Source organism: Pan troglodytes, chromosome 12, assembly GCF_028858775.2.
Source record: "Pan troglodytes isolate AG18354 chromosome 12, NHGRI_mPanTro3-v2.0_pri, whole genome shotgun sequence".
Lineage (NCBI taxonomy): Eukaryota > Metazoa > Chordata > Mammalia > Primates > Hominidae > Pan > Pan troglodytes.
The window spans coordinates 47,879,796-47,907,130 of NC_072410.2; the positions used below are offsets into that span (position 1 = coordinate 47,879,796).

At 46.2% G+C, this 27,335-nt stretch overlaps 1 protein-coding gene across 2 annotated transcripts in view; it reads right to left on the bottom strand.

The window, feature by feature from the left end:
• The window catches only part of HK2 (hexokinase 2), a 59,558-nt gene that overhangs the window by 19,345 nt on the left and 12,878 nt on the right, over positions 1-27,335 (bottom strand). For both annotated transcript variants that reach the window (XM_001162535.8, XM_063789003.1), the window contains exons 2-6: positions 19,569-19,731; positions 6,261-6,409; positions 1,615-1,734; positions 663-758; positions 55-154 (exon numbers count right to left, since the gene is read on the bottom strand). In XM_001162535.8, coding sequence (XP_001162535.3) covers positions 55-154; positions 663-758; positions 1,615-1,734; positions 6,261-6,409; positions 19,569-19,731 — 628 coding nt within the window. The remainder of the gene's footprint in view (positions 1-54; positions 155-662; positions 759-1,614; positions 1,735-6,260; positions 6,410-19,568; positions 19,732-27,335) is intronic.

Genomic DNA, 27,335 nt, shown 5'->3' on the forward strand with positions numbered 1-27,335 from the left:
CCACACCCCCATCCCTTGGCCAGCACGGGCCCTTCATGCACGGTGTTCACTCACCCACAATGAGACCAATCTCACAGTTGTGGTCATCATAACCACAGGTCATCATGGTCCCAACTGTGTCATTCACCACAGCCACAATGTCGATATCAAAGTCCTGTGGAGACAAATGGGAGGGCTCTGACCTTCATCATCACAGAGGGCGACTTTCCTAACACCAGCTATACATCACTCCTCCTCCTCCCCCTCCTCCTTCTTCTTCTCTCTCTCTCCCCACTCCCTCCCCATAACTCCTCCTGTGATAAGACTTTCTTATCCTGTGATAAGACTTTCTCCTGTGATAATTCATTCTCTCTCTGAGCCATTCCACTCCCATGTCAACATCATTCCAACTTTCTTACTTGGAAATCACATTCAAGTCTTCTTCAGGTTAAGAATTAAAGAGCTTTTCTTGTGCCAAGGCTAAGATTATTTATCCATTTGATAATCTAAAAACCCCCAAAGCAGCAGATCACATACAAAATTATTGAGTACATGTGTCAGGGAAAAGAGAACTCTCCTTAAGCTCCACGTAAGCAAACAATGATGAGTCAAGGACACTCAGGGAGTCTTCAGGGTGGACCCAGAAAAGCCCACAGACCCCAAGCTCCTGCCACCCCACTCACCCCTCTCCTCTGGATGGCCTTCCGGATCAGAGCCACAACGTCTCTGCCTTCCACTCCACTGGACTTGAATCCCTTGGTCCATGAGACCAGGAAACTCTGGAAAGGGACCAAGAAGTGAATATTGATTTCGCACTAAAACTGAAACTCACACCACACCCCTCAAACCTCCGTCATTAGCAGAGACCTCTGCCACTGGGGTAAAGTCATGATTGAATTTGTGTATTACTTCCTGGCTAGCCTAGGAAAAAGAAACTCAGGACAACTGGCACTATAAGACACAGTCATGTGCCGCATAACAATGTTTCAGTCAGTGACAGATTGTGTATACTGCGGTGGTAACAAGATTATAATAGAGCTGAAAAGTTCCTATTGCCTATTTAGATACACAGATATCACTGTGTTACAATTGCCTATAGCATTCAGTACAGTAACATGCTATACAGATTTGTGGCCTAGGAGTTAACAGGCTGTCCCATACAGCCTAGGTGTGTAGTAGTCTATACCATCTAGGTTTGTGTAAGTGCACTCTATGATGTTTATACATAAGTGAAATCACCTAATAAAGCATTTCTCAGAACATATCCCCATTGTTATGCAATACATGACTGTACTTGTGTCCTTACATCATTAACTCTCCAAGTATCTTTCTTCCAAGGGTCTTTATCACAACACTTTAGACTGGGGAGTTCCTGATTTCTCATTCCTGTTTCCATGGAGGGGATAAGGATACTGTGCAATGTGTGTGGGAGAGAGGGTGATAAAGGGCACTCCTAACCCCCCAGATTTCTTCACCAACCCCCCCATCGACATATACAGTCACCCAGAAAGGCAGAACTTCATCTCCACAATCCTCCAGTGCTACCACCACCACCACAGCAGGTGGCTCAGAAGTCCCTCTCAGCCCTCCCAGCCCCAAGAGTGAAGCAACAAGTGTCTGAAGAGCCCATCTTACCTCGTCTAGTTTAGTCTGGTGGCAGGGGAACGAGAAAGTAAAACCCAGTGGGAGCTTCTTGTCTTTGATTTGTAGCTTATCCATGAAGTTAGCCAGGCATTCGGCAATGTGGTCAAACAGCTAAGGATACATGACACAGGGTGGTGAGCAGAGAGGTCGAACAGCATAGAGATTAAGGGCATGCACTTCTGGCTCAGCACGTAACTAGCTGAATGTGTGCAAAACCCATATCTCCTCTGATATCTTCATTTGCTCACCTACAAAAAGGGAATTATAACTGGACCTGTCCTCATGGAGTTACGAAAAGGAGTACATGAGTCAATACATAAAGGCTTAACATTAGTTTTTGCCCACTAAATATTGTCCCCTACTTAAGCCATTTATCTAAACTGCTGTCAAGATAACCCTGTGAGGTAGGGGAAATCATGGCCAACATTAATCAGAAAGTCGCTTCATGCCCGGGGAACAGAACATTCTTTGGTGGCCCTGTCAGAAACCCACTGACATGGAAGCCCAGTTGACGATCATACCAAAGGCCAGCCCATCTTGCTGCCAAGAAGTATTTTAGTACCCCTGTCTCTGGTGATGGGGTGGGGGGTGGTTTGCAGGGACAGCATTCTCTGTTGGCATTCTATGAACCAACTTAACAAAAACAAGTAATTTTTATTTTTTTTTCTCCATTCTAGAAAACTAATCTCCTGAGGGCAATTCAAAGAAGTTATCTGTTTTCTAACTTTCTAAACAGAACATCCAGTAAGTCCATGATGAGCGCTGAGAAATAAATCGTATTTTGTGGGTGAGCAGCCTCACAACCGTGACCGCACACACTCACTGTGCAGGACCCAGAGCTCCTAAGCCTTAAAAAAGCTGTATTCATAATAAGCCAGGCTTTCAATCAGCCCCAAAGCCCACAATCCCCTGGCGTCCTTCTTGCCCCCCCCCCACACACGCTCAAAGAGAAGCTGCTGACCCTTTAGGTGAAGGCTGAGACTAGAGGCATTCAGGTGTAAAAAGTAAGCAGAGGCCAAAGAGGCTGGGCAGATTCCAAGGGCCAGGTTGACTAAGTGGCAAAATCTAAAAGCCAAGGTGGGTAAGAGGTCAACTATCCTTTTCCTATCCAGGAAGGTGCAAGAAGATTCGACTAAACCATGGCTTTTCAAAGTGTGCTCCTGGAGCAGCAACCTCACCCCCTTAACCTGGGAACATGTTAGAAATGTACATTCTAGGGTCTAGGCCCCCCGCCGCCCACAGACTATAGCAGAAACTCTGGGGGTGGGGCCCAGCCATCTGTTAGCAAGCCTTCCGCCTTCCAGGTGATCCTGGAGCAGTAGGTTGAGAACCACTATGCCAAACCACAGAAAGTTTTTACATTTATAAAGGAACTGAGAGGTTGGGAGAGGGAAGTTGACAGACCTGTTGGATCTCCTGATGCCTAGGGTATGGTCAGCAGGAGGGACCCAGGAAGACAAGGCCACCCCAATCTGGAAGATGGCCAGATCTAACTAAACTTCCCACATCCATTCTGTCTGTCCCTCTGTCTGATCCCATGCAAAGTTAACAACAGCTGAGGCTGAACCTTCGACCTCCAAACCAAAACATTTTCAAGAGCAAAGGCTGGGGAGGACAAGGCTCTCTTGCCGTGGGGATCACCAGTGCAGGTGAGCCAACTCCCTTGAACAGAGTTCAAGTATTTTAACATGAAAATAGGGAAATATTCAGCAAATTCTGTTCTGTCGGGAAGGTGACTAGAGATGAATTATATGATGCATATATTAAACAAATTCCCAGCACCTTCTTCCTGGTACTCTAGTCAAAATGATCTTTAGTACAAATAGTTTTTATCCCAAAAAAAAAAAAAAAAAAAAGGGAGATGCATAAGTTGTGCAAAGAGATAAGGCCAATCATCAAAGGCTGGAGGTGGGGGTTAGAAGGGGGAAAAGCAAAATGGTTTCTCCTCCCCCAGCTCTGATCACTGCTTTCTTTCCAGTTGCGCTCCTAACATAGGAAGGTAGAGAAAAATAGACCGTGAAGAAGCATTAAATACTGCTCTGCCCAATATAGTAGCCACTGGCCATCTGTGGCTATGTCAATTAATTAGAATTTTTAAAACAGGCCGGCGCAGTGGCTCCTGCCTATAATCCCAGCACTTTGGGAGGCGAAGGCGGGCAGATCACTTGAGGTCAGAAGCTCAAAGCCAACATGGTGATTCAAAAAATTAGCTGTCTCTACTAAAAATTCAAAAAATTAGCCAGGCCTGGTGGTACACACCTGTAGTCCCAGCTACTCGGGAGGCTGAGGAAGGAGAATCGCTTGAACCTGGGGGGCGGAAATTGCAGAGAGCCGGGATGGTGCCACCGCACTCCAGCTTGGGTGACAAGAGTGAGACTGTCTCAAAAAAAAAAAAAAGAAAAAGAAAAGAAAAGAAAAAAGAAAAGGCCTTAAAAATTTAGTTCCTCAGTCACACAAGCCACACTTCAAGGGCTCGATGCCACAGGGTCAGTGCCTATCGTATTGCACAGGGAAGATAGGAGACAGTTCCATTGTTGCAAGAAGTTCCACTGGCTAGTGCTGGGTTCAAAGAACCTACATCTTTTCTCAAGTGGGAAGAGGAGACCTTCTGCTTCCTTGAATTGGAAGACAATCTCGTTCTCTTTGAGGAGGATCTATGGGTAAGATGCAGAGAAAGAGCTAACACCTTCCTGTCATAAAAAGGCTCAAAGGGCATCATTTTATGAAGTTAAAATGGTTTCCTTTTCCTTACTGGTCTGAAAATCTGCTCACTTCCCTTTCCACGAGATATACTTTTAAAATCTTAAAGTGGCTGCCATTCAGGTTTGCAATCCACTGCTCTTCAGGAGAAGTTAATGTGCCGGAAGACAGACTTTACCGAAGGACCCCCATTGCCCAGGTTCACAATTCTTCAAAAACCTTTGCAAGTTTGGGATTCCAAGATTTGTTCTTAACCAAAGTGTATATTTACAATCCATTTGTTTTCCTTTAAGTAAAATACTGTACCAAGTACCAAAAAAGGGGGAAAATATGGGAAAAATAGCACCAGTAATTCCACCACTAAAATAGCCACAATGAACTTCCTTTCAGCCTTTTTTCCAAGTGTTTTCTGCTGATTTTAGGTACACAGCAGTCTTTCTATTCCTTAGGATCAAAGATACCTATATTTTCTTCTAGCTTTCTTTCCTTTTCATTTTTAAATAGCATTTTTCACTTACTTAAAATCTTTCTAATATCTCAACAGTTTTAATGCTCTTCAAGGTGGGTCTCATAGTTGTTTTTTTTTTAATCCGGACTATACTGTTTTTCTTATATATTGCATGGAGAGTAGATTTTCTTGATACCCTCTAACTAGGTGGTCTGAGCAATTTTAAGGTTTTTTCAAGAAGAACTTCACTCACATCTTGAATGTTTAAAATGGATTTTTTTTCTCAATTGGCAGAGACGCACTTCATTGTCCTTGCCAGGCTCTAGGGATGACGCTGCAGGGACTGCAAGGTGCCTGGGCCCTGCATGTTGTCAGGATACAAGCAACAGGGAGGGTGTTGTTCTTGTAAAACTTAAAAATCCACCTAACAAGTCACCATCACGTTACAAGTCTTTTACATAATCACAGCCAAACTTTAGATGTTATTTTGTTTGTTTTGTTTTGTCTTATCTAGTTTACTTGGTTCTTAAATATTTGTCATCTGGGGGATGTGGCCCAAGGCAGGAGATCGAGGCAACGGGAAGAAATGGCAACCACATCCCCCACAACAGGGAACAATGCAATTACTAGCCACAGAAAGTGACAGCACAAGAAGCAATTAGATAAACAGACAAAAACCCCTGTGAAAAAAATAGGAAGAGTACTAGATTATGCACCAGCACTATGCCAAATACTTAACAGGTATCATCTCCTCTAATCTACACCACAATCCGTATACTATCATCCCTTTTTACAGATGAATAAACTGAGGTCTATCACTTGCCCAGAATCACATAGCTAGAGTGCCTGAATACAGGGCCCAACCTCTTTAATGCCTCAGCTTGGTGCAGGCATAGGAGTGGCAGTGGAAGGGCCGCTACCCTCTGTGTCCCTCCTGACGTTATACTGGAGCCACTATACTGGAGCCACGTGACAACTTCGGTAAAGCTCAAATGCCCACAGCCCTAGGGATGCAGCCTCCCTTCTCCAACCCCAGCATGATAACAAGGAAAGCAGGTTTACCTCAAGGCCACCCCAAAGACAAATAATGAGTCTAAAAATATCTCCCCAGCATGTTCTACTCATGGTCAGAAATTCCTTTCCCAGGAGGGAGCCTTGTGTGGGAGAGGGAACAGCCGACCAGGAATCAGAGGGCTTGACCTCTTCCAAGCCCTGAGGCCCGAGATGTGACAACACTGAACAGCGTCTTACTTGGATTTCATGCTTCTTCTCTAGTCACTCCTTTTAATACTGAGTACATGTTGGGTATAAAATACAACCAGAACAGCCTGAGCTCCGGCTGAGAGGGAGCCCTTACAGCTGTGCTGGCATCCATGAGTGTCTTGGGTGACTGCATATCCACACGCTGGGAGCGGCTGGAGAAAGTACAGAAAGAACATGCCAGGGAAGTTTTTTGTCACCAGGGGCCGCCCTGAGAGAAGGGTCATACCTGGGTGCCACTGCCTCGCATGATGTCCTCAGGGATGGCATAGATCTGATTCTCCATCTCCACCTTCTGGAGCCCATTGTCCGTTACTTTCACCCAAAGCACACGGAAGTTGGTCCCTCCAAGATCCAGAGCCAGGAACTCTCCGTGTTCTGCAGAGAAAGGAAGGGCCACTATTAATTTTGGGCAAAATTCTTCCAGGAACCAACCGAGACTTAAAACTCCAAGTCCCTCCAGGAATATCTGTGGGTAAGGGGCGGCCAGTGGGATTCACTCCTCTACAGACATTACATATAGTCTAATTTCATGCTATACACCTTTACATTATTATTTTTTTAATTATCAGAGCTTTATTAAAACTGGAAACTCACAGGGCTGTTTTTTTTTTTTAATCCCTCACTCCCTTCCCATCCTTTCCTCTGAGTCTCCAAAGTCAATTGTATTATTCTTATGCTTTTGCATCCTCATAGCTTAGTTCCCAAATATGAGTGAGAACATATGATGTTTGGTTTTCCATTCCAGAGTTACTTCACTTAGAATAATGGTCTCCAATCCCATCCAGGTTGCTACGAATGCCATTAATTTGTTCCTTTTTATGGCTGAGTAGTATTCTGTCGCATATACATTACTTTTACAATTCAATCAACAATATAAGACAGTTTCGCATCCAACGATGTGCTCACCCCCTCCTGAGAGCCGACTACCTCCTCAGTGCTTTCAGCAAGCCCCATGCCAGGGGTGCATGCCTCCATCCTGTTCCTCATACCCCCAGAACACCAAATTGCAAGCACAGTATTAAATTTACTTTCTAATGTTTGCATATTATGTTTGCATATTGCAATTGCAGTACTAAATTTACTTTCTAATGTTTGCATATTATGAGGGCCATGTCCTGCAGCAAGATCAGAGGGGTCATGTGATGGAGTGGAATGAGGTCCAACACATTGAGGCCTGGTGAATAAGGCAAGCAGGTGCCCCCTCAAAGGATCTCAGGCTTATCAGAATGCAAGAGAATGCTGACCCCAGAGCATGTATGTACGACAAGAGTCAGGCCACTGAAGCAACAGAAAAGCTGTGAGGGAGCAGGAAAGAGGATGAGTGAGACTCCAGAAAGGAGCCACAGACACAGATGGGTGAAGACTGTCATGTGTCACTGGGAAGGTGCAGTTCCTACCCTCCAGGAAACAGCAGTGTAGACAGGAAACATCCAGATCCTGGGTGATAATACCACCGACTATGGGGAAGGGCCCCATTGTGTGGCACAGAATGAAAGTGCTGAAGAGGCGCGGAGCCTGCAGCAGGGCAGGGGCTGGCGGAGCAGGCAAGGCGCATCCGCAGGTGACTGCCCCAACCACGAGCAGCACTGCCAGTCTTCTGCTGCCCTGCCACAACCTTCTCAAAGGATACAAGGATACAAGGCAATTTCCTGGGGGGTTCACTTATTGGCATGTTTGTCAACACTCAACCCCTTTCCTGGTGGGAGAACAGCACTGAAGTGAAGCGGAATGGGTCAGAGGTCAGGGAGATGCTCTGACTCAATAACCCAAGAATGTTTGTTTTACACCCAGGTGCACTCAGCACCTCCAGCACTTAGGCCCTGAGAAAAGTCACATCTGACCAGCTCCCTGAGAACACCACCCACAGTCCCTAGGGTCCCAAGAGGGAAAACGGTAGACATCATCCACCAGAGACCACACAACCAGAAGTGCGTCAGGCGATGTGACACACGGAGACTGGCTCTGGAGCCCACATCACCTGCTCCAGAACCCCGGCCACTATTTAGCAGAGGCAAGTTCCTGAGCCTCTGAGCCTCAGCTGCTTCATCTCTAAAATGGGAACATTGCATCTCATTGGGTTGCTGTGAGGGGAAAAATTAGACACACAAGTGTGGTGCAGGACCAAGAACTCAGGACACACTCACTAAGTACTAGGTACTCTCTCTCCGGGCTCTAGGCAGACCCTGTCCCACAGCCTCACTTGACTCTTCCAGGCCAACGAAAGCAGAAGGGATTGCAGAAACCTGTCCAAGAAAAGTCACTGGAATTGGCTCCAGTGACGGCAGCATTCCTCCTTAGGGGCACTAATTTTCCATTTCCTGCCCAGTGACTAGAGGTGGCCCCACCACTAGCTACAGCTGCGGGCTAGCTACAGCAACATCGCCCTCATCTGGGGTTAGCCTGCCTGCCTCATGGCCATGGGTGGCTTTTCCAGACACTCCAGCTCTGAGCCTTCCCTGGTAGTGGGAACTCAGCCAAATTCTAGGAAACACAACGTGGTGGCTGTCATGAGGGATGAAAGGGATATCAAAGATGAAATGCCTCATCAGCACTCTCAAGTCCAGGATACACGTGATCCGCTGAATCAGTGACCACAGGGGACCGAGGTGGCGAGGCTGCCCCTGGTGGGTCATCATCCGAGGCCAGCCCAGCTGGACTCAGAGGCCACAGCTCCACCAAGAACGGGTGGTGTGCAGGATTTTCTGATGGACTGAAGGGAAAACACAAATAATAAAGTATTGCTGATGAACCTGTTCCCAGGAAGGAGGTCCTCTCTTGCTTTGCTTACAGGACTCCTCTGGAACACACATTCCCTGACACCCCTCCTCCCTGCAGCCCTCCTCCACACACATAGGAAGCCACAACCACCATAGCCAATGACTGCATTCCTTCCAAGTCCGGAATCTGAGGCAGGCCTAGCACTGTGACTCGGCAATCCTGAGACGGGCCCTCTCCTAATGCCCACGCATGAGAGGCCCCCACAGAGCAGTGGTTAGGCACTGGATCTCACACAGGTAGACAGGCCTCATTTTGAATTCCAGCTCAGCGGCTTCACTACCTGTGTGGTGTGGGCACATCACAGGGCTCTCTGAGCATGTCACCTCACCTGTAGAACAGGATTCATAATGCCGACATCTCCCAGCAGTTGTGATGCTTACGTGAAACACGGACTATGTTGTATGTGAACATATAGAAACACACAGGCTGGGTGTGGTGGCTCATGCTTGTAATCCCAGCACTTTGGGAGGCCAAGGCGGGCAGATTACTTGAGGTCTGGAGTTTGAGACCAGCCTGGTCAACATGGTGAAACCCTGTCTCTACTAATAATACAAAAATTTGCCGGGCATGGTGGCGTAGCCCTGTAATCCCAGTTACTTGGGAGGCTGAGGCAAAAGAATCACTTGAACCCAGGAAGTGGAGGTTGCAGTGAACTGAGATCTTGCCACTGTACCCCAGCCTGGGCAATAGAGCCAGACTCTGTCTCAAAAAAAAAACAAACAAACGACAACAACAACAAAGAAGAAACACAGTAAATTATTCCTCCGTTAATAGATCCTATCAAGGTACTTGTTCCCTTTCTCCCTGTCAAGGCCATGGAGATTTGTGGCATGCTCTGGTGTCCAGTAAGGCAGGACAGAGGTTTGGTATAACTATAAGTTGGCATTAATTTGTGGGTGCCAAAAAATGGCATGTCCAGAGTAGCTACAACATAGGGCTCACGTGACATGGCTATAAACGCACAGCAAATACCATTGCCAAGGACTTTCTTTCGTTCTTAAGAAGGTCAGATCTGTTTCCAAAAGGGCTCTAGTGGCTCTAATGGCACTGTGGAGGGCTGGGATAGCACAAGGAGGCAGCTCAAGGGCTGCTGCCATAGTTGAGCTGAGCAGCAGTGACGGCATGAGCTCCAGGGCCATGTAGGGTGGCCAACCATCCCAGTTTGCCCAGGATGGAGGGGTTTCCTATGACATGGGACTTTCAATGCCAAAACTGGGAGAGGCTCGGGCAAATCAGAACACTGGACTGTATTTGATCCAACCTTAGAGCCTCTGGCTCTTCCTTGTCACTCAATGCCTGAGGCATGCAGCCGTAAACTTGGAGGTGGGTCAGAGTCACAAATGCATACTTTCACATTCAGTTCCTGAACCAGCCCTATATTTATAACTTAATGCCCCTAAAGGGACCTGCCCTTTCTGCCCTACAATATCATTTCCAGTGGCCCCAGGTAACTGCACTGAACATTCCAATCATCCTCTATGGGGTGACTCTGGGTTGAGGGGATCTTGTTTTTTTCCTTTAGTTTTCAAGCACCTGCTAGCACACAACAGTGGACTGCTCTGAGAATGTATGGCATATACTCCAAATGAAACGAGGACCGAAAAGATACATCTCCAAGTCCTAAGCAGGTAATGCAGCAAGACATAGGTCTCAAGGCACGTATTTTCCATGTACCCGGAATCGCCATGATCACTACCACACCTGGCAGCCTCTTTTTAAACCCCAGGATTCCAATTACTCCATTACAATGCAATGCCGGCCACCATTCAAGAGCTCAGCCATACAGAAGTATTCAATACTCCGTGTCATTAAAGGCATTGAATCACAGTTAATGCTGGTGTCTGGTACAGACTAGGAATGGAGTGATCTGATCTTCTACATCATTTGTTTTCAAACCATTTTAAGCAACAGAATGCTTATTTCCAAATAAAATTGGTGGGCCAAATGTCACAACGTAAAATAGAGAAAAACAGAGCTGCTCCAACTGAAGGGAGGGGTGTGGAACACGTAAAACACATGACTGGCACCCTAAAGCTCCTAGGACACCTCTTGGAAAGCACCACTCTGGTGCTCTTTTTACCCAGGAAGTGTTTCTTAAGCTCAAAATACGTGCCAGTCACAGAGAGGTGTAATTAGCCCCACAGATGTGAAACCACTCTTCAAAGGGTTAAAACATGATTATGTTTCAATATTGTGTAAGCTTTGAGCATGTTCAGCTTTTTAGGCAGGCAGACCTGGGTTCAAATCCCACTCTAACATGCATTAGCCATGTGGCTTTGGGCAATCTGACACTCAGATTTCATCATCTGTTTTAAAAGGGTAACGATAACCTCCTTCTAGTCAGCACCTCCCTCCACAACCCAGAACAAGAACACAGGAAAACACACACATATACATGCACACATACACACACGCACCTTGTCAAGATTCAGTGCAAGGAAGTGTAAGGCGTTTGGCACAACGCCTGACAATGTAAGTGCCATCTGCTGTACTGAGGCTATCTATCAGTACAATCTTCTATTTATATTGCCTGGACTAGGTAAGTCCACTAATTAACTTGCTGTGTGCTAGCTCTGGATGTATGTCTCCACTGTACAGTTGTTAATATAATGCAGAGCAACCAAGATAAGGGCTTCCTTCAGGTTTAACCAGCTTCCATGCAACGTATCACCAGCCCGGTCTCCCTTTATCACATCATGTGCTTGCATTATATGGCCCGATATCTCTAATTGTTTTGTCTACATGGGCCTTATCTCCCCAGCACAACTTTCACTCTTCAAAGGGCACGAGGCAGCTTAGCACACTGCTGCTGCACAGAGGACCAAGCCTCGGAGAGGACTGTTGAATGAGCTGAACAGCTAGGCCGAGGTTAGTAAGAGAAGAATCCACACATTGTGCTAGCAGCACACCACCAATGTGCCACTGGTGGTGTGCTTAAAAGCCCAGGCATTAGCAATTCGGCTGGCCAAGTTCCAATCCCAATGCTGCCACTTGCTCACTGTGACTTTGGGCAAGTTGCCTAATTGCTCCAAATCTATTGTCTTTTTCTGTAAAGTGAAGTTCAGCGTACCTACCACTGCATGACTGTAAGAAATGATGAGATAGCTCAAACACAGCGTTTAGCACAGTACCTGGCACTAACGATGTCTACAATTTTTATCATCATCATCATCATCACCGTCACCATCAGCATCATGGTTCCCTGCTCTCTCGAGGGTTTAAGTCTGGCTAGAGGATGGAGGTATACTTACCTGTGAACATAATTCACAATTCAGAGGTGAAGAAGAGTCAAATGATCGATCTGACACTGCCTTACCCTCACTCTGTCTCATAAGGCATAGTTATAACCAAACGATCTTGCCAAGACAAGGGTGATAAAGGCACCACAAAATTACTTCATTTCTAAGTTAGAACATGCGGCTGGCACATTTTCAGTTGGGTTGTACTTGAGCTTCTTATTTTAATGATACAAAGCCAACTCGTATTTAGGATCCATTTAAAAAGATAATCATCTGATTTTCCCTAGAAACTTTTGTTCAGCAGTACAAGCCAATGTAAACTGTGAATCTTATGGCCATGGAGTCAGGACTATCTATGCTTACATCCCAACTGTCACCATCTGACCACAGGTGACCTTGGCAACCATCAATCCTTTTTTAGCCTTGGTTGCCTCATTTTTAAAGTGAGAATGACTCTCTTGTAAAGTTTTTGTGGAGAGTAAAACAGATTTATGTAAATGGCCTAGTACAGACACCATGGGTGCTCATTAAATGCTATCAATTCTTCCTGCATTCACCTTTTTTTTTTTTTCGGAGTCTCACTCTGTCGCCCAGGCTGGAGTGCAGCAGCATGATCTCGGCTCACTGCAACCTCTGCCTCCCCAGATTCAAGCGATTCTCCTGTCTCAGCCCCCCAGTAGCTGGGATTACAGGTCCATGCCACCACACCTGGCTAATTTTTTATATTTTTAGTAGAGACAGGGTTTCAACATGTTGGCCAGGCTGGTCCTGACCTCAAGTGATCCACCCACCTTGGCCTCCCAAAGTGTTAGGATTACAGGCGTAAGCCGCCGTGCCCGACCCCTGCATTCCCTTTTAAGATGGAACTGTCCTCTGAAAGCCAGGCCCCTATGTGTGGCCCCTATGTGTGTGGTGGGGACCCTGACAGAACTGTGTTAGGGCTGGTACCACAGTCACACGCAGGGTTGTGGCACAGATTAGGGCTGCCTACAGAGAGGTCAAGATGGTGTGATTCCTAGCAAACACAAATGAATGCTTTCTTTAATTAACTCTCCACTGAAAAAAAGAAACAAGGACATACAGACAACAAATGCTGTTGAGGATATGGAGCAGGCAGAGCTCTCATACATTATTAGTGGGAGTATAAATGGTTCAACAATTTGGGGGAAACGTCTGGCAGTTTCTAAAAATTAAACATATACCAAATTCTATGAATGACCCAGTAATTCCACTCCTAGTTGTTTATACAAGGAACTAAAAACGTGTCCACAAAAGGGCTTGTGCAATAATGTTCATAGCAGCTTTACTCAAATAGCCAAAAACTGGAAACTGCCCAGGTGTCCATCAATATTCATATCAGATTCTAATCATACCATGGAATCAGCAGCCAAAAGGAACGAGACACTGATAGACACAACACAGATAAATCCCACATTATGACAAATAAAAAAAGACTTGCATAAAAAACAAATACTGTATAAGTCGATTTATATGTGAAGTTGTGTAACAGGCAAAACTCACATATGTGGAAAATAGTAGAATGTGATTGCCTCTGGGGGGATCAGGTACAGGGATTGACTGGGAAGGGGCTCAAGGTAACTTTCTGGGGTGATGGTAATGTTCTGTATCTTGACGGAAGTTTTTTTTAGTTGTATACATTTATGAGGTGCAAACATAATTTTGTTACATGGATATACTGCACAATGGTGAAGTCAGGGCTTTTAGTGTATCCAACACCCACTACATCCATTAAGTAATTTCTCATCATCCACACCACCCCCCACCCTCCTACCCTCATGCCCCCACCCTCCTACCCTCACCCTTCCAAGTCTCCATGGTCTATCATTCCACTTTCTATGTCCATGTGGACACATTTTTTAGCTCCCACTTATAAGTGAAAACGTGCAGTATTTGTCTGTTTTGGAGCTGTTTCACTTAAAATAATAGCCTCCAGTTCCATCCATGATGCTGCAAAATACATTATTTCATTCTATTTTAAGACTGAACAGTATTCTATTATGTATATATACCACAGTTTCTTTATCCAATCATCTGTCCATTGATGGGCATCGACTCCACATCTTTGCTATTGTGAATGGTGCTGTGATAAACATACAAGTGCAGGCATCTTTTTGGTATGATTTCTTTTCCTTTGGGCAGATACTCAATAGTGAGATTGCTGGATGGAATGGCAGTTCTATTTTTAGTTCTTTGAGAAATCTCCATACTGTTTTCCATAGAGGATGTACTTATTTACATTCCCACCAACAGTGTATAAGCATTCCCTTTTCTGATGGAGGTTGTATTAAACAGGTGTATTTGTCAATTCATCAGATAATACTCTTTTTTTTTGAGATGGAGTCTCGCTCTGTGGCCCAGCCTGGAATGCTCTGCCTCCCGGATTCACACCATTCTTCCTGCTTCAGCCGCCTGCCACCACGCCTGGCTAATTTTTTGTATTTTTAGTAGAGACAGGGTTTCACCGTGTTAGCCAGGATGATCTCGATCTCCTGCCCTTGTGATCCGCCCGCCTCAGCCTCCCAAAGTGCTGGGATTGCAGACATGAGCCACCATGCCCGGCCTTCTATTTTTTTTTTATCAGATAATACTCTTAAGATTTATTTCACTTCATCTAGATCTTACATCACAAGAAAATACAGCAAATATTGAACTCTAGTTACTATGTAAGTATACGTCTGAACCCTAAAACTTCAGCATACATAGTAACTAGAGTTCAGTATTAGTATTTACTATACTTTCTCAGCAATTTATGTTTTGTAATGCATCAATTATAACAAGCTGGACTGATGGATAGAAGGATGGGGGGGTTGATAAAGCAAACCAAATAAAATATAGATGACCACTATAGAATTCTTTCAACTTCTTAAAACTGTTTGGGAAAGAAGCAAAACGACAAATAGAGACCATGTTTTATGTATTCTGGCTGACACCAAATTCAGTCATTGAGTAAGACATTCCTGGACCGTTTATGTCTATTGCACTTTTAATTATGCCAACTGTGTTTCTTCACACTGTGTAGGCCACACAACCTATGAAGCACAGGTACTTCATGATTTACCTTGAACATTTCACCCCTACGGGGTTCAGTGGCTACTGACATTCCCTGCCTTCTCACACAAGAGCCCATAAGCCGTGATGGGGAGGCCTCCACCACAAATAAATGGCCTGAAACTTTCTGGTTTCTCCACATTTTCTAATAGGACTTTGATTACAATTAGATAATTGGAGCTGGTATAAGAGCTGGGGCCTGGTCTTCACTCCAAAATGCAGGGCCCCTGGTGATGGGGATGAACCCTCACACCTGCTCCCTTGATGCCAATCTTCCAAAATTAAAACCTGGGAGTCTTACACACCTTTTCTTAGTAAATTTGGCAATGAGAGTGCCTTTTGCAGTGGTGGTTTGTGGCTGCAGGAGTGAGAAAGTCACATATCTGATTCTCCCTTAATTCTCAGAAAACCGATCCCGCTGAAGTTTCCCCTTTTCACAAATGAGGAAATAGAGGATCACAGCATAAATCCCTCTGAAGCACACAGCTTGAATTCAAACCCATTTGAACCTATAATTCTGATTCTCACCTCTCACCTCACACTGTCCTGAAACTACATATTTCATGCCAGCAAGAAAGGAAATGCTCATCTAGAACCAAACTGGGCCAAGGATCATTTAAGGCAGTGGTTTTCAAACCGCAAAGTGAAAAACATTTAGTAGGTTCTGACTAGCAACTTCCTTAAAGAATAGAAGACAAACCCAACTTCATCATGTTTAAGAATAAATTCTGGTCCCCAAATTTATTTCCTTTCATATAAATATTTATATGCATGTGTTTCTTGCTGTGAAGATATAGCCCAGAAAAGTTAGAAAGCTTTGGATTTAAAAATTGGCTCCCTCTAGATCTGGGGTTTGGTTTCTCAGATTTGAAAAGAATACTAGCCATGAACGGGCTGAGAAACGAATGTTCTGAGAAAGGTGGCACTGAACAGGTGCCCCTGGAGCAAAGGCCTCGAGCCTTCTGTGGGAGAGGGATGCAGCTTCACCCCCAGCAGCAGCGGCAGGCACCCAGGCTCTGTGCGACCACATGGGGGGAATCGCCAACACAACTTCACCTCGGCCTTTCCTCGCAGCACTTCACTGGGGTGCTGACAATAGAGAATTTTCATTTTTGATAGTCTGTATCAACTTAGGAGTCACCTATTTTCACTGCCATATTCCATAACTCATACCCCCAACTGACAAAACAAAACTGGAGAGCCCTGATGCTGACCACTTTATTTTTTTAAAATTTATCTATTTTTGTTTGTTTTTTGAGACAGAGTCTCATTCTGTCACCCAGGCTGGAGTGCAGTGGTGCAATTTCGGCTCACTGCAACCTCCATCTCCCAGGTTCAGGTGATTCTCTCTGCCTCGGCCTCCTGAGTAGCTGGGATTGTAGGTGCGATTAAGCAACACTGTAATGAACATTATTCAGCCATGTCTCCTTGGATTCATACAGGAGTCTGTTCAGGGCATATAGTTGGAAGTGGAATTGCTGAGTTGTCATATATACATATGTTCCACTTTACAGCAACACAAAAATGAACTAAGACAACATCCAATGAACACCAAGGGTTTATCTCCCATTACAGGATCTCAGAAGTGTTTGTGTGAATAGACTAGCACAATAGTTCTAGTAGACGTGCAGAACAGACTAGAACTGCTGGGTCCAACCTCTTTACTTTACAAAAGCAAAGGCTGAGTCCCAGAGAGTATGGAGGTGAGGAGCTAACCTATGGACCCCCTGCAAATGCGGAGCAAGGGATTAGGTGTGGGTTTCCTGCAACCTGGTCTCCATTATTCCAGGGGCCACTTCCTTTGTTTCAGTGAGTAAGACATTCCAGTATGTGCTGCAAACAGTGCAAGCTTCAAGGTGCATGGGAGGTCTTGGAGCCTCCAGCTTCAGGAAAGCAATGAGAATTTTGAAAGCTTCCCCCATAATTAGTTCTCCCCAATAAACTTAATTCACCTGCCTATAATACAGTCCAAACAATCAGTCCCAACTCCGTTCCAAAAAAATTTTAGTTGAGCATTTGCAGTGTGCTCCAGCGCCAAGTGCACAGGCTAACACATACATGAACACATATAACAAATCACGTGCAGTACCGATGCCTGAACTTCGGCTTACACAAGCTTGATTCCTAACTCGGCCTCCCACTGGCTGTATGATTTTGGACAACTTGTTTGACATTTGAACCTCAAATTCCTCATCTAAAAATTGTGGATAAAATTTGTACTTACCATAAAGGTTTTTGAAAAGCAAATGAGTTAATACATTGAGATGCCCAAAAGAGTCCTTAGCCCCTATGTATTTAGAAAAGATTTAGGGTACTTACTTAGTGTTAGTGCTGGGTGAAATAAAGACAAGGCCCTGGCCTTCAGGAGTGTGTACATTTATCTGAATGTTGAATAAAAATCTCAGAAGTGGGTGTGGTTTCCAGTCAGAGGGAGTGGTAGGTAAACATGCCAATCTAGAGGACATGGAAGAGATAAGAGGCCCCTCACCTCGAGGGGCTCTTTGAAGGGCCAAGAAACACACTCAGGAAACAATCCTAAGCAAGGTCATACCCTCAGCACTGGGTCCAGGCTGGGTCCCAAGGCTTCAGCAAACACTTACTTATTTTGGGAACGATACAGTCTCAGACGAACCAGGTCCCTAGAGGCACTTAGGGAGATGAGCCTCAAGGACACACATGTGCTGGAAATAGCACAGGCGCCTGGCATTAACAAGCCCTGACCCACACCCTGTCCCTACTCCCCTCCCAACAACGCCCCTGTAGATGCCTCACCAGAGACCTGCCAGCTTCCTGGAGATCTCGTCCCCCTTAGACTCTTGGACACTGTGCCTCCTGGTTCTTCCTCTGCCCTGGCAGCTGCCCCTTGGGTTCTCTCTCCTGTCCTCTAGATGTGAGTACCTACCCCCCACCCACCACCCCTCATGGGCCTCACAAGCACCTCATCTCTAAAATGGAGGCACCTACTATGAGGATTAAATAAAAGCTCTGACACAACTTTGTTCGGTCCCCTTCTCTGGGATGTTGCCATTCCCAGGCAGCTGGGCTCAACAGCCGGGCCCCACCCTTGAATACTCTTTTTGCCCACCCACCAGAGCCATGTCTTGTGCTCTACCAGCTGGGCCTCGCTCCCCCTCCACTCTACCTATACTGCCAATGATGTAACATTACCAAGACACCCCTCAAAACCTTGCATTTACTCCCCAGTGCTACTGCAGAGATTAAATGTTTTAGGCTTGCATTCAAGGCCTTCAGTGACCTAGCCCTAATCCACTGGACCTTTCCAACTTGAATCTCCACCGTGATCCTTTTTCCCCTGCCTGATTAAATCACTTGCTGGGTGGTGCACCATAAAATAAGGATTCTGGGCCGGGTGCGGTAGCCACGCCTGTAATCCCAGCACTCTGGGAGGCCAAGGTGGGCGGGTACGAGGTCAGAAGATATAGACCATTCTGGCTAATGGAGATCGCGCCACTGCGCTCTAGCCTGGGTGACAGAGCGAGACTCCGTCTCAAAAAAAAAGGACTCTGTATCCAAATAAGATGATTAAACAAAGCTTAATAGGTTCGTATTGCAGCAGGACTTCTGAGCCTTTAATTCCTTAATATGCACTGTGGCAGCGGGCGCGGTAGCTGTAATCCTAGCACTTTGGGAGGCTGAAGCGGGCGGATCACCTGAGGTCGGGAGTTCGAGACCAACCTGACCAACATGAGAAACCCCATCTCTACTAAAAATACAAAATTAGCCGGGCTTGGTGGCACATGCCTGTAATTCCAGCTACTCCAGAGGGTGAGGCAGGAGAATCACTTGAACCCGGGAGGCAGAGGTTGCGGTGAGCCGAGATCGCATCATTGCACTCCAGCCTGGGCAACAAGAGTGAAACTGTCTCAAAAATATATATATATATATGCACTGTGACGCTCCATACTTTGCCCAAGTCTATTTGGATTTCTAGTACTTTTTACATGGGGCTCAAGAAAAAAATCTAGGTCAATCTGCACTACACTGTCCCTCCCACATGCCTATACGGCGTCCGGCGTCCCAGTTAGAGCATGCACAGGTGAGCCACAGAGCAGCTCCCACGGCCTACAGTTGTGGCCACGTGAGGTACGTTTGTTGTAGTTCATCACCATCACTGCGTGCAATCTCAGTGGGACCATAAAATGCCAAACTGAGCCAAGCAGCCTTTCTCAGCACACAGGTAGAAAACAAATGGCCAACAGTGATGCCACAGTAGGGCTGACAAAGGTGCCCTCCCTTAACTGCCAGGACTGCCAGCTTTTCCCAAGCTTCCTGTCCATCCGTCACACAGCCTTCCATTCAATTCCCTGGATGCTTCCCTTAGCCAGGGTTGGTTTCTGAGGCTTTTGAGTTATTTGGGTCCCTGAGCAAAGCCAACTAAATCACCCCTGAGTAACGCAGCAGCTAGAGCCATCCCCCAGATGCAGTACCTGTCCCATCTGGAGTGGACCTCACAAAGGTGGGCAGCATCTTCACTGCTGCAGTAGGGTGAGTGGTGGCTCCAAGCCCTTTCTCCATCTCCTTGCGGAACCGCTTAGAGATCTCCAAGAGGGTCTCATCAGAGAGGCGCATGTGGTAGAGATACTGGTCAACCTGAAAAAGGAGGAAGACAAGAGCAGAAACCTCTGGTTAAATAAATTATGGCATAGGTGTACGTCATGGAACACCACTCAGCTCTTCAAAAGAACAAAATCTGTTATGTACAGAAAGTTATTATTAAAGACCATTAGTAGGAACCGATTTGACAGGACTTTGTCTTAAAAAAAAAAAAAACCAAAAAATTCAAATTATAAAAATAGACCTAATTTTTGGAGAACTGGTGCATACCTGAGGAAAGGCCTATTAGGACAGAGGAGAGTTCTTTTCAGAATGGTTGAGTCGGAAGGCCTGTGACAACATCACTGGAGCCAGGGTTCATTACCCTCATCTCTTGTTCCCCCAGCACCTGACACGGCCAGTCACAGCAATCCCATTGCCCCTCACCCTAGGCCAGGTAGCCATCACATTTTTCCCGGACGCCTACAATCCCCAGTTCCGCTTTTACCTCTTCCATCCACTTTCCACACCCAGCCAGACTCCGCTGATCCCCGGCTTTCAGGGCTTTCCATTGGAACAAAGCTCAAAATCCTTTCAGGGCCCCACATGATCGGGCCTCTAGCCACCTCCTAATCTTTTTATCTTTTTTTTTTTTTTTTTTTTTTGACAGGATATCGCTCCAGTTGTCCAGGCTGGAGTGCAGTGATGAGATCTCAGCCAGCCTCAGGTGATCCTCCCACCTCAGCCTCCTGAGCAGCTGGGACTTTCAGGCACGTGCCACCATGTCTGGCTAATTTTGTTGTTGTTGTTGTTGTTGTTGTTGTTGTTGTTGTTGTTGTTTTGAGGCTGAGTCTCACCCTGTCGCCCAGGCTGGAGTAGAGTGGCGCAATCTCGACTCACTGCAACCTCTGCCTCCCGGGTTCAAGCAATTCTAGTGCCTCAGCCTCCCGAGTAGCTGGGATTACAGCGGTGCACCACCACACCCAGCTAATTTTTGTATTTTTAGCAGAGACAGGGTTTCACCATGTTGTCTAGGCTGGTCTCAAACTCCTGGACTCAAGCTATCCACCTGCCTTGGCCTCCCAAAGTGCTGGGATTAAAGGAGCGAGCCACCACACCCGGCCCCACCTCCTAATCTTATGGTAAGGTCTGGACTCTTTGTGTAGATTCTCTCCCTGGTTCAGTTCCCCAGCTTCCCCAACTTGCCCATCCCTGCCTTGGAGCTCACACACACAGGCCCTCCAGGTACATGCCCTGCCGATCTGCTACCACTCCTTCAGGCCTCTCTCTGTAGAGGCCTCTTCTCATCCTCCAGATCACAACAGCCAGGCCTCCCTGTTATTCTAAGAACTTGAGCTTTTCCCTTCGCAACACTATCCACAATTTGGAACTAAATATTTATTAGGGTCCAAATCATAAGTACCAAAGGCTAGAACAATGTCTGCTTGTTCACCTTTGCATACCTGGAGGCTGGCACGGTGCCTGGCACAATGGAGAGGCTCTATGTAAATGATAATGCAGCCTCTGTGCTCATGCGGAGGCAACTCTCCCTAGTTCTTTCACTGATCCTGTTTCCCACATAAATTCACATGAACTTTTCCCAGATTTAATACCAGGAGAATGAGAAGCATCAGATAACTCTCACTTGTTTTTTGTTTTGTTTTTTTTTAATCTTTTAATTGTTATTTTTGAGACAGGGTCTTGCTATATTGCCCAGCTTGTTTCCAACTCCTGGAATCTACCACAACCTCCAGGGCTGTGGGGCACTAGCCCCCCACCCTCCATCCCACAAGCTGGGTCTCTGACCTCTGGTTCCTACAATATCTGGGAACCAAGGTGCTCCTGAGGAGGCCTGGGCCTCCCCAACAAGGACATTTGAGGCTCCCCAGGAGGAAAAAACGGTGCAGCTTCAGCCTGACACTAGACAAGGCCCCTTTCTTTTCAGTGAAGTGTCAGACAAGTCTCTAGCCACCCCCAGTGACCCTAGTTCAAGGGTAACTCTGACCACCCTGGAGGCTTCCCACTCCAGATCCAATGAGACATTGACTGGCCCAGGAATGCTACATCACAACTTTCACATCTCAGGGCTAATGTGCAAAGTCTGGGGCTACCCAGACCAGAAGCCAGTGCGAGGCCACATCCAGGAAAAGCCTGAGATGCCCTCATGAGCAACTGTAATAATGGCAAGCCCTCACATGGCTCCTGCTTTGTGCCAGATCCTATTCTCCGGGTTTGCTCCCATTAGTTCATTTCATCCTTAGAACAGCCCTCTGAGGTAGGAAGTGCCAGCATCTCTATTCTACAGAGAGGGGAAGTCACACAGACACGAGGGGCCACGTTTGGCTTGATAGAGAAGTCTGGCTGGTCTGTGCTCTTGTCCACTCTGCTAGATGACTGCCCCCTGCCTGCCTGGATACAGCAGGGTCTATACAGGTCAAACAGCATTGCAGGGAATGCAGGCTGTCCATATCCATTAAAAGGCCATCTTCTATTCCAGTCACCTCCCAATGCAGACATGAACAGCACGCAGTGGAGAGTGAGGCACACAGAGGTGACTGAGCAGGTCTGGGGCAGCAGACATGTCTCTGAACATTGTCATGAGGGTGACACCTGACAAAGACACTCCCACCTCACTACTTTCCCAAAGAGAAGAGAGGCCCAGAAGCTTCTTGATGCCCCCGCCCCACCTCCACCCTCTATCGAAGGCTTCAGGTGTTTGCAAAGGGCACAGGAGTTCCTGCACTGAGCAGCTGAGCCTGTTCCACCTCATTAAATGGTCCTATCATCATGTCCAGAAGCATGAGGTTATGCACACAAAAAAGCAAATTCTACGACAGCCAATCTTAGTTTATCTTCGATGTTTAAACTGTTTCAAGACATGTTGGAAATCCAGTCAGACACTTCTCATCCTCAACCCTTGAAGAATCGAGTTAAACAGTCACCCTTTATCCACGTTGCCTTTTGCCCCATAGATAACCATCTTCCACATGTTCAATGACAGATGAAAACAGTAATGGGGTGATGGTTACAGCAGCTAAGCATTCCTCAAGCATTTCTCACCTGTCAGGCACTTCTGGCTTTCCTGACCTGTTCTCCATTGTCTTCATAAAACTTCTGCACCTCCGTTTTATAGATCACTTGGGTAATGAGGGGCAGAGATGGGATTCCACAGAGGTCTGTCTGGCCCCACTGCCAGGCCGTCAGGACAGCCACCCTCACCTGTCCTGTGGGCCCCTCTTAGTGTGGATGGGCACTCCCAGCCTGCCCTGTGGTTTCTTGGATGACCCCGGGACCTTATTTTCCTCTCCATCACATGAGGAGACTAAGAGAGAGGATATGAAACAGCTGTGGATATGAAACAGTGAAAAATGTCCAGGCCAGTAGCTTGGCCCAAACTTCCCCTCTTTCACATCAGAGCTCTTTGAACTCTCAAAACTTGAGAACAGATGGCACCAGGGCATGATGATGTGTCCACTCAGCTTATTAGGGCCACTCAGGAAGGGATAATTAATAATCACTTAATGCCACAGTTTCCTAAACACACCAGTGGAGCCCACCCAGCCCTGGTAGGCACTGCTGTGTTGGTAGCCAAGAGAAGCAGAAGTCAGAAACAAGAAGCAGCCACCATACAAAGATGATTTTCCTGGATTGAGAAGGAGATGAATGCAATTTTCAGAATCTTGCCAACTTTCACCGACAGTGCCATCAGTGGGAGGGAGCACCAGGCCCAAAGTCAAAGGAGAAAGCCAAGCAGGTGATAGCAGATGTACACACAGCAGTGGGACTGCAGCTGAAAAGTATTCATCCATAGAAAGGAAAGGCCCTTAGGGTAACTAGTTCGAAAATCCCACTAAACATAGTATTCGAATTTATCTAGTTTGTCTCTCTCCACCCAATTGATAGTCATGTGGCCTAGGTTTGAATACTTCCAAGCCTGAGAGGCTCGCTATTTCTCTAAATTCCATTTTTGAACAGCTCTACTTGTTTCAAAGAGTTTCCTCAATCAAAGATAAATGTGCTTTCTGATACTTCTGCCTAATCTCCATTCTGTCACTTGTGATAAGAGTTTCCAAACTTGCTGCACATCAGAATCACATGAGGAGCTTTTAAAAAAAACAGTAAGAATTCCAAGGATCCATTCCAGACTAACCAAATGACACCTCTAAGGCTGGGGCTCAAACACCTTCCCCTCTCCTCTGGGAGGTTTCCAATACGCCAATAACGTGATCGTGGTTGGCCCTGTTCTGATCAACACCGCATATCACTTTTCTGCCTGGAATCTTTGAGAGTCGGTGGTTAAGATATTAGGCCAGGTGTGACCCTGTGAAGTAATCCTGTGTTGATCCAGCCTGCTGGGAGCTGGGAAGACAAACTCTGCATTTGTTGTTAAGAGATGTAAGTTTCTGGATACTATCGAAGCAGACTCATTCAGGTCAACCCTTGATTTGTAGCTGGTGGTGGTGAAGGGAGTGCTCTGGCATCAGCAACACCAGTATGCAAATCCTAGTGGTAGCGTTCGTACAGGTGTGCGACATTAGAGGACTCTTCATCTGAACCCCAGCTTCCTCGCCACAAAACAGGATGAATAGCCCCACATGACAGAGTCATTAGCATAACTGTGGGGACAAAAGAGTTCTCTATCACCCCCCCTTTCCTTCCACCCCTTCTTTCTTCTAAAGCTTCTCTCCACCCAGGGGCACCTTCAGGCAATCACAGACATTTCTCAACCCTCCTTAGTCACAAAGCAGAGGCTGTTTCCCCAAACTATTCCTTCTCTTTCTGTGATGGGCATGGACAAGGCTGCTTCTCTTTAAATCTCTATCTGGGAGAGGAGGAAAGGAGTAGGGGGCATTCCAGGCTGGGGAATCGGAGGCAGGCCAGAGCAAAGCCTGGCTGAGGAACGGGTTACCTTCCCGTCTGCCTGCCAAGCTGCCAGCCCAGGAAGCGAGGGCTTGTTAGACAGAAAGAGATAGCACTGTTAGTTGATATCTCTTCAGCAAGGGTTAGATCAGAGCTTCCTCATTGGGTAATTTTGGTCAGTTTCAGTTTTTCCCATAACATACCAGTCTGACATGCCCACTTCCTCTACAGAATTGGGGTTGGTGTCAGGGGAAGCCCTAAAGACAAATTAACCCCATACTCTCTAGGAAATAAGATAATACCCAAAATGGGAAGCCATTAACACCCATCCCCTTAAGTACCTGCATTTTCCTCCAGACCAGCACTTAAAAAAGGAGAGGAAATTGTGTCACTGTCACAAAGCAACAAATGGAGAGAACAAAAGGGGACATTCATGGAGGCTCCACTTCGAAGTATGCAGTGTGCAGGGTGGGCCATACACAGTCCTGGCCAGGTATGGGGAAGCCCAGGAAGGAAAGGCCTGGAGGTGACTGCAAGAAAAGGATCTCAGAGAAACCAGGCCCATCGGGGAGCAGCCTCGACCCAGGTCACACAGTTGAAACTAGAATCTGGATCACCTGGATGAATGTCAACCCTTCTGGTCCAGAAGCGCCCATGTCATTCTGCAGGCCCAATGCAACTGAAAGACTGGTGCCACTGCCTGGATCCTGAGCCCACCCCATCTGGTCCCTGTGGGAACCTGGCCTTGATCAAATTATTTACATCCAGAAGACAGCAATATTCTAATTTTGACAGTTTTTATATGAAGTACTACAGATCCTACCTTGAGTAAGGTACTCAAGGGTTTTAAAAGGGAAGTGTAGAAGAAACGAAACCTTAAATTTCAATGTCTAAGTCTGTAAGATCCGTATCATTCAATCCCTGAATCCTGACTACTGTTGCAACCCCAGCATCTTCCATGTTATGGCATTTATGGAACAGCTATTATATACAAAGCACTAGTGCACAGAAACATAATTTTACAAGAAATTAATTCTGGAAATGAATAGTGGTGGTAGTTGCACAGCAATGTGAATAACACACTTAATGCCACTAAATTGTACACTTAAAATGGTTAAAATGGTAAATTTTGTGATTAATATTTTATTACAATTTTTTAAAATTTTAAGAAATCAACAGCCCTGCCCTCTAGGACTTTATATCAAAGAAGTTGGCTCATATTATAGACCAACGAGTGTCTCTAGAACGCGTGGAGAGATGAATCTTGTCTAATAAGAATGTCGGGCAGAATACAAGGCAGCCCATGGGAAGTGTCACAGATTTAAGTGGCCTGAGAGACTGGCAATCAAAGGGGATACTTTTGGAGCTCAGCCATCTTAGCAGATAAATGCTCACCTAGAGACAGCAGTGTGAAAAGGCTCAGGAGGCATGGGCAAGCCCCTAAGACCCTGGGAAATTACCAATTCCAGGAACAGAAAGCTCCTCACCTTCACAACCTTACATTAGCTCCCCATGAAATGCTTCATAGGTTTAGTTCTATCATTTTTAATCAAGGGCTCACAGGAAAGACTATAAAGACCACCGCACCATGTAAAGCTGCTGTGTCTTTCACTAATGCTTCCCTAGCCATTCAGTCCCCAGCAGGGTTTAGTGTCAGGAGAAAGTCTGGCTGCCCAGACACACTGTGCTACCTGTTACAGGCCGATGGGATGAAAACGACTGACTCAAAGAGAACTAACTATCCTTTTTGCCTTGACTGTCAGGAAGCTTGGAGCTTCGTCAAGTTTGTTTAACTTTAGAGACAGAGTCTTGCTCGGCTGCCCAGGCTGGAGTGCAATGACGCAATCATGGTTCACCGCAGCCTCAAACTCCTAGGCTGCAGCCTTAAACTCCTGGGCTCATGATCCTTCCACTGCAGCCTCCCAAGTAGCTAAGACTATAGGTATGCACCCTCGTACCCAGCTGATTTTTTTAATTTTATTTTTTCTGTAGAGACAGAGTCTCACTGCGTTGTCCAGACTGGTCTCAAACTCCTGGCCTTAAGCAATCCTTCCATCTTGGCCTCCCAAAGTGCTGGGATTACAAGCATGAGCCACCACACCTGGCCTGTCAAGTTTTTCAGTAATCATCTCGCCAGTTTGATGACTCTCGTTCTAGAAATCTTTTTACTGAAAGCTGAACCAAATCACTAAATCCTTTTAGTAAGCAAGCAGAAAATACATAATACATGAATAAGCAAATGTTCATCACTTGTGTCTGCAGGGCACACCCTCCTGGTAGAGGGCTGAATTCAAGTGATCACATAGGATAAGAAAGTTACTCCACAAGCATAGAAGCATCAAAGCAAAGGATGCAGGATGCCTGTGGCATAGCTGAACTTTGTCTCTCCAGTCTTGGGATATTTCTAATTGATTATCTAGAACCATCTCTCCAGGTGCCCTAGATGACCACAGCTAAAAATCCTACCTTTTAGTTTCTAGACCCTAGAAGACCAACTGATTGAACTTCACCTTTCTTAACATGCATGTTCTTGTCCTGAAGATACAATCAGGTCATCTATATATTAGGTCAACACTCCTATTTGGCCCCTTTGACAGAAACTTAGAAAGGACCATACCTTCTGGAAGTCAGGGGCCTTATGATGACTACTTTCGTCTGCTTTAAATCAACCACAGTCAAAACAGGGTGGTGGGATGGGCACAGTGGCTCACACCAGTAATCCTAATACTTTGGCTGAGGAGGATCATTTGAAGCCAGGAGGTCAAGGCTGTAGTGAGCCATGATCACGCTGCTGCACTCAG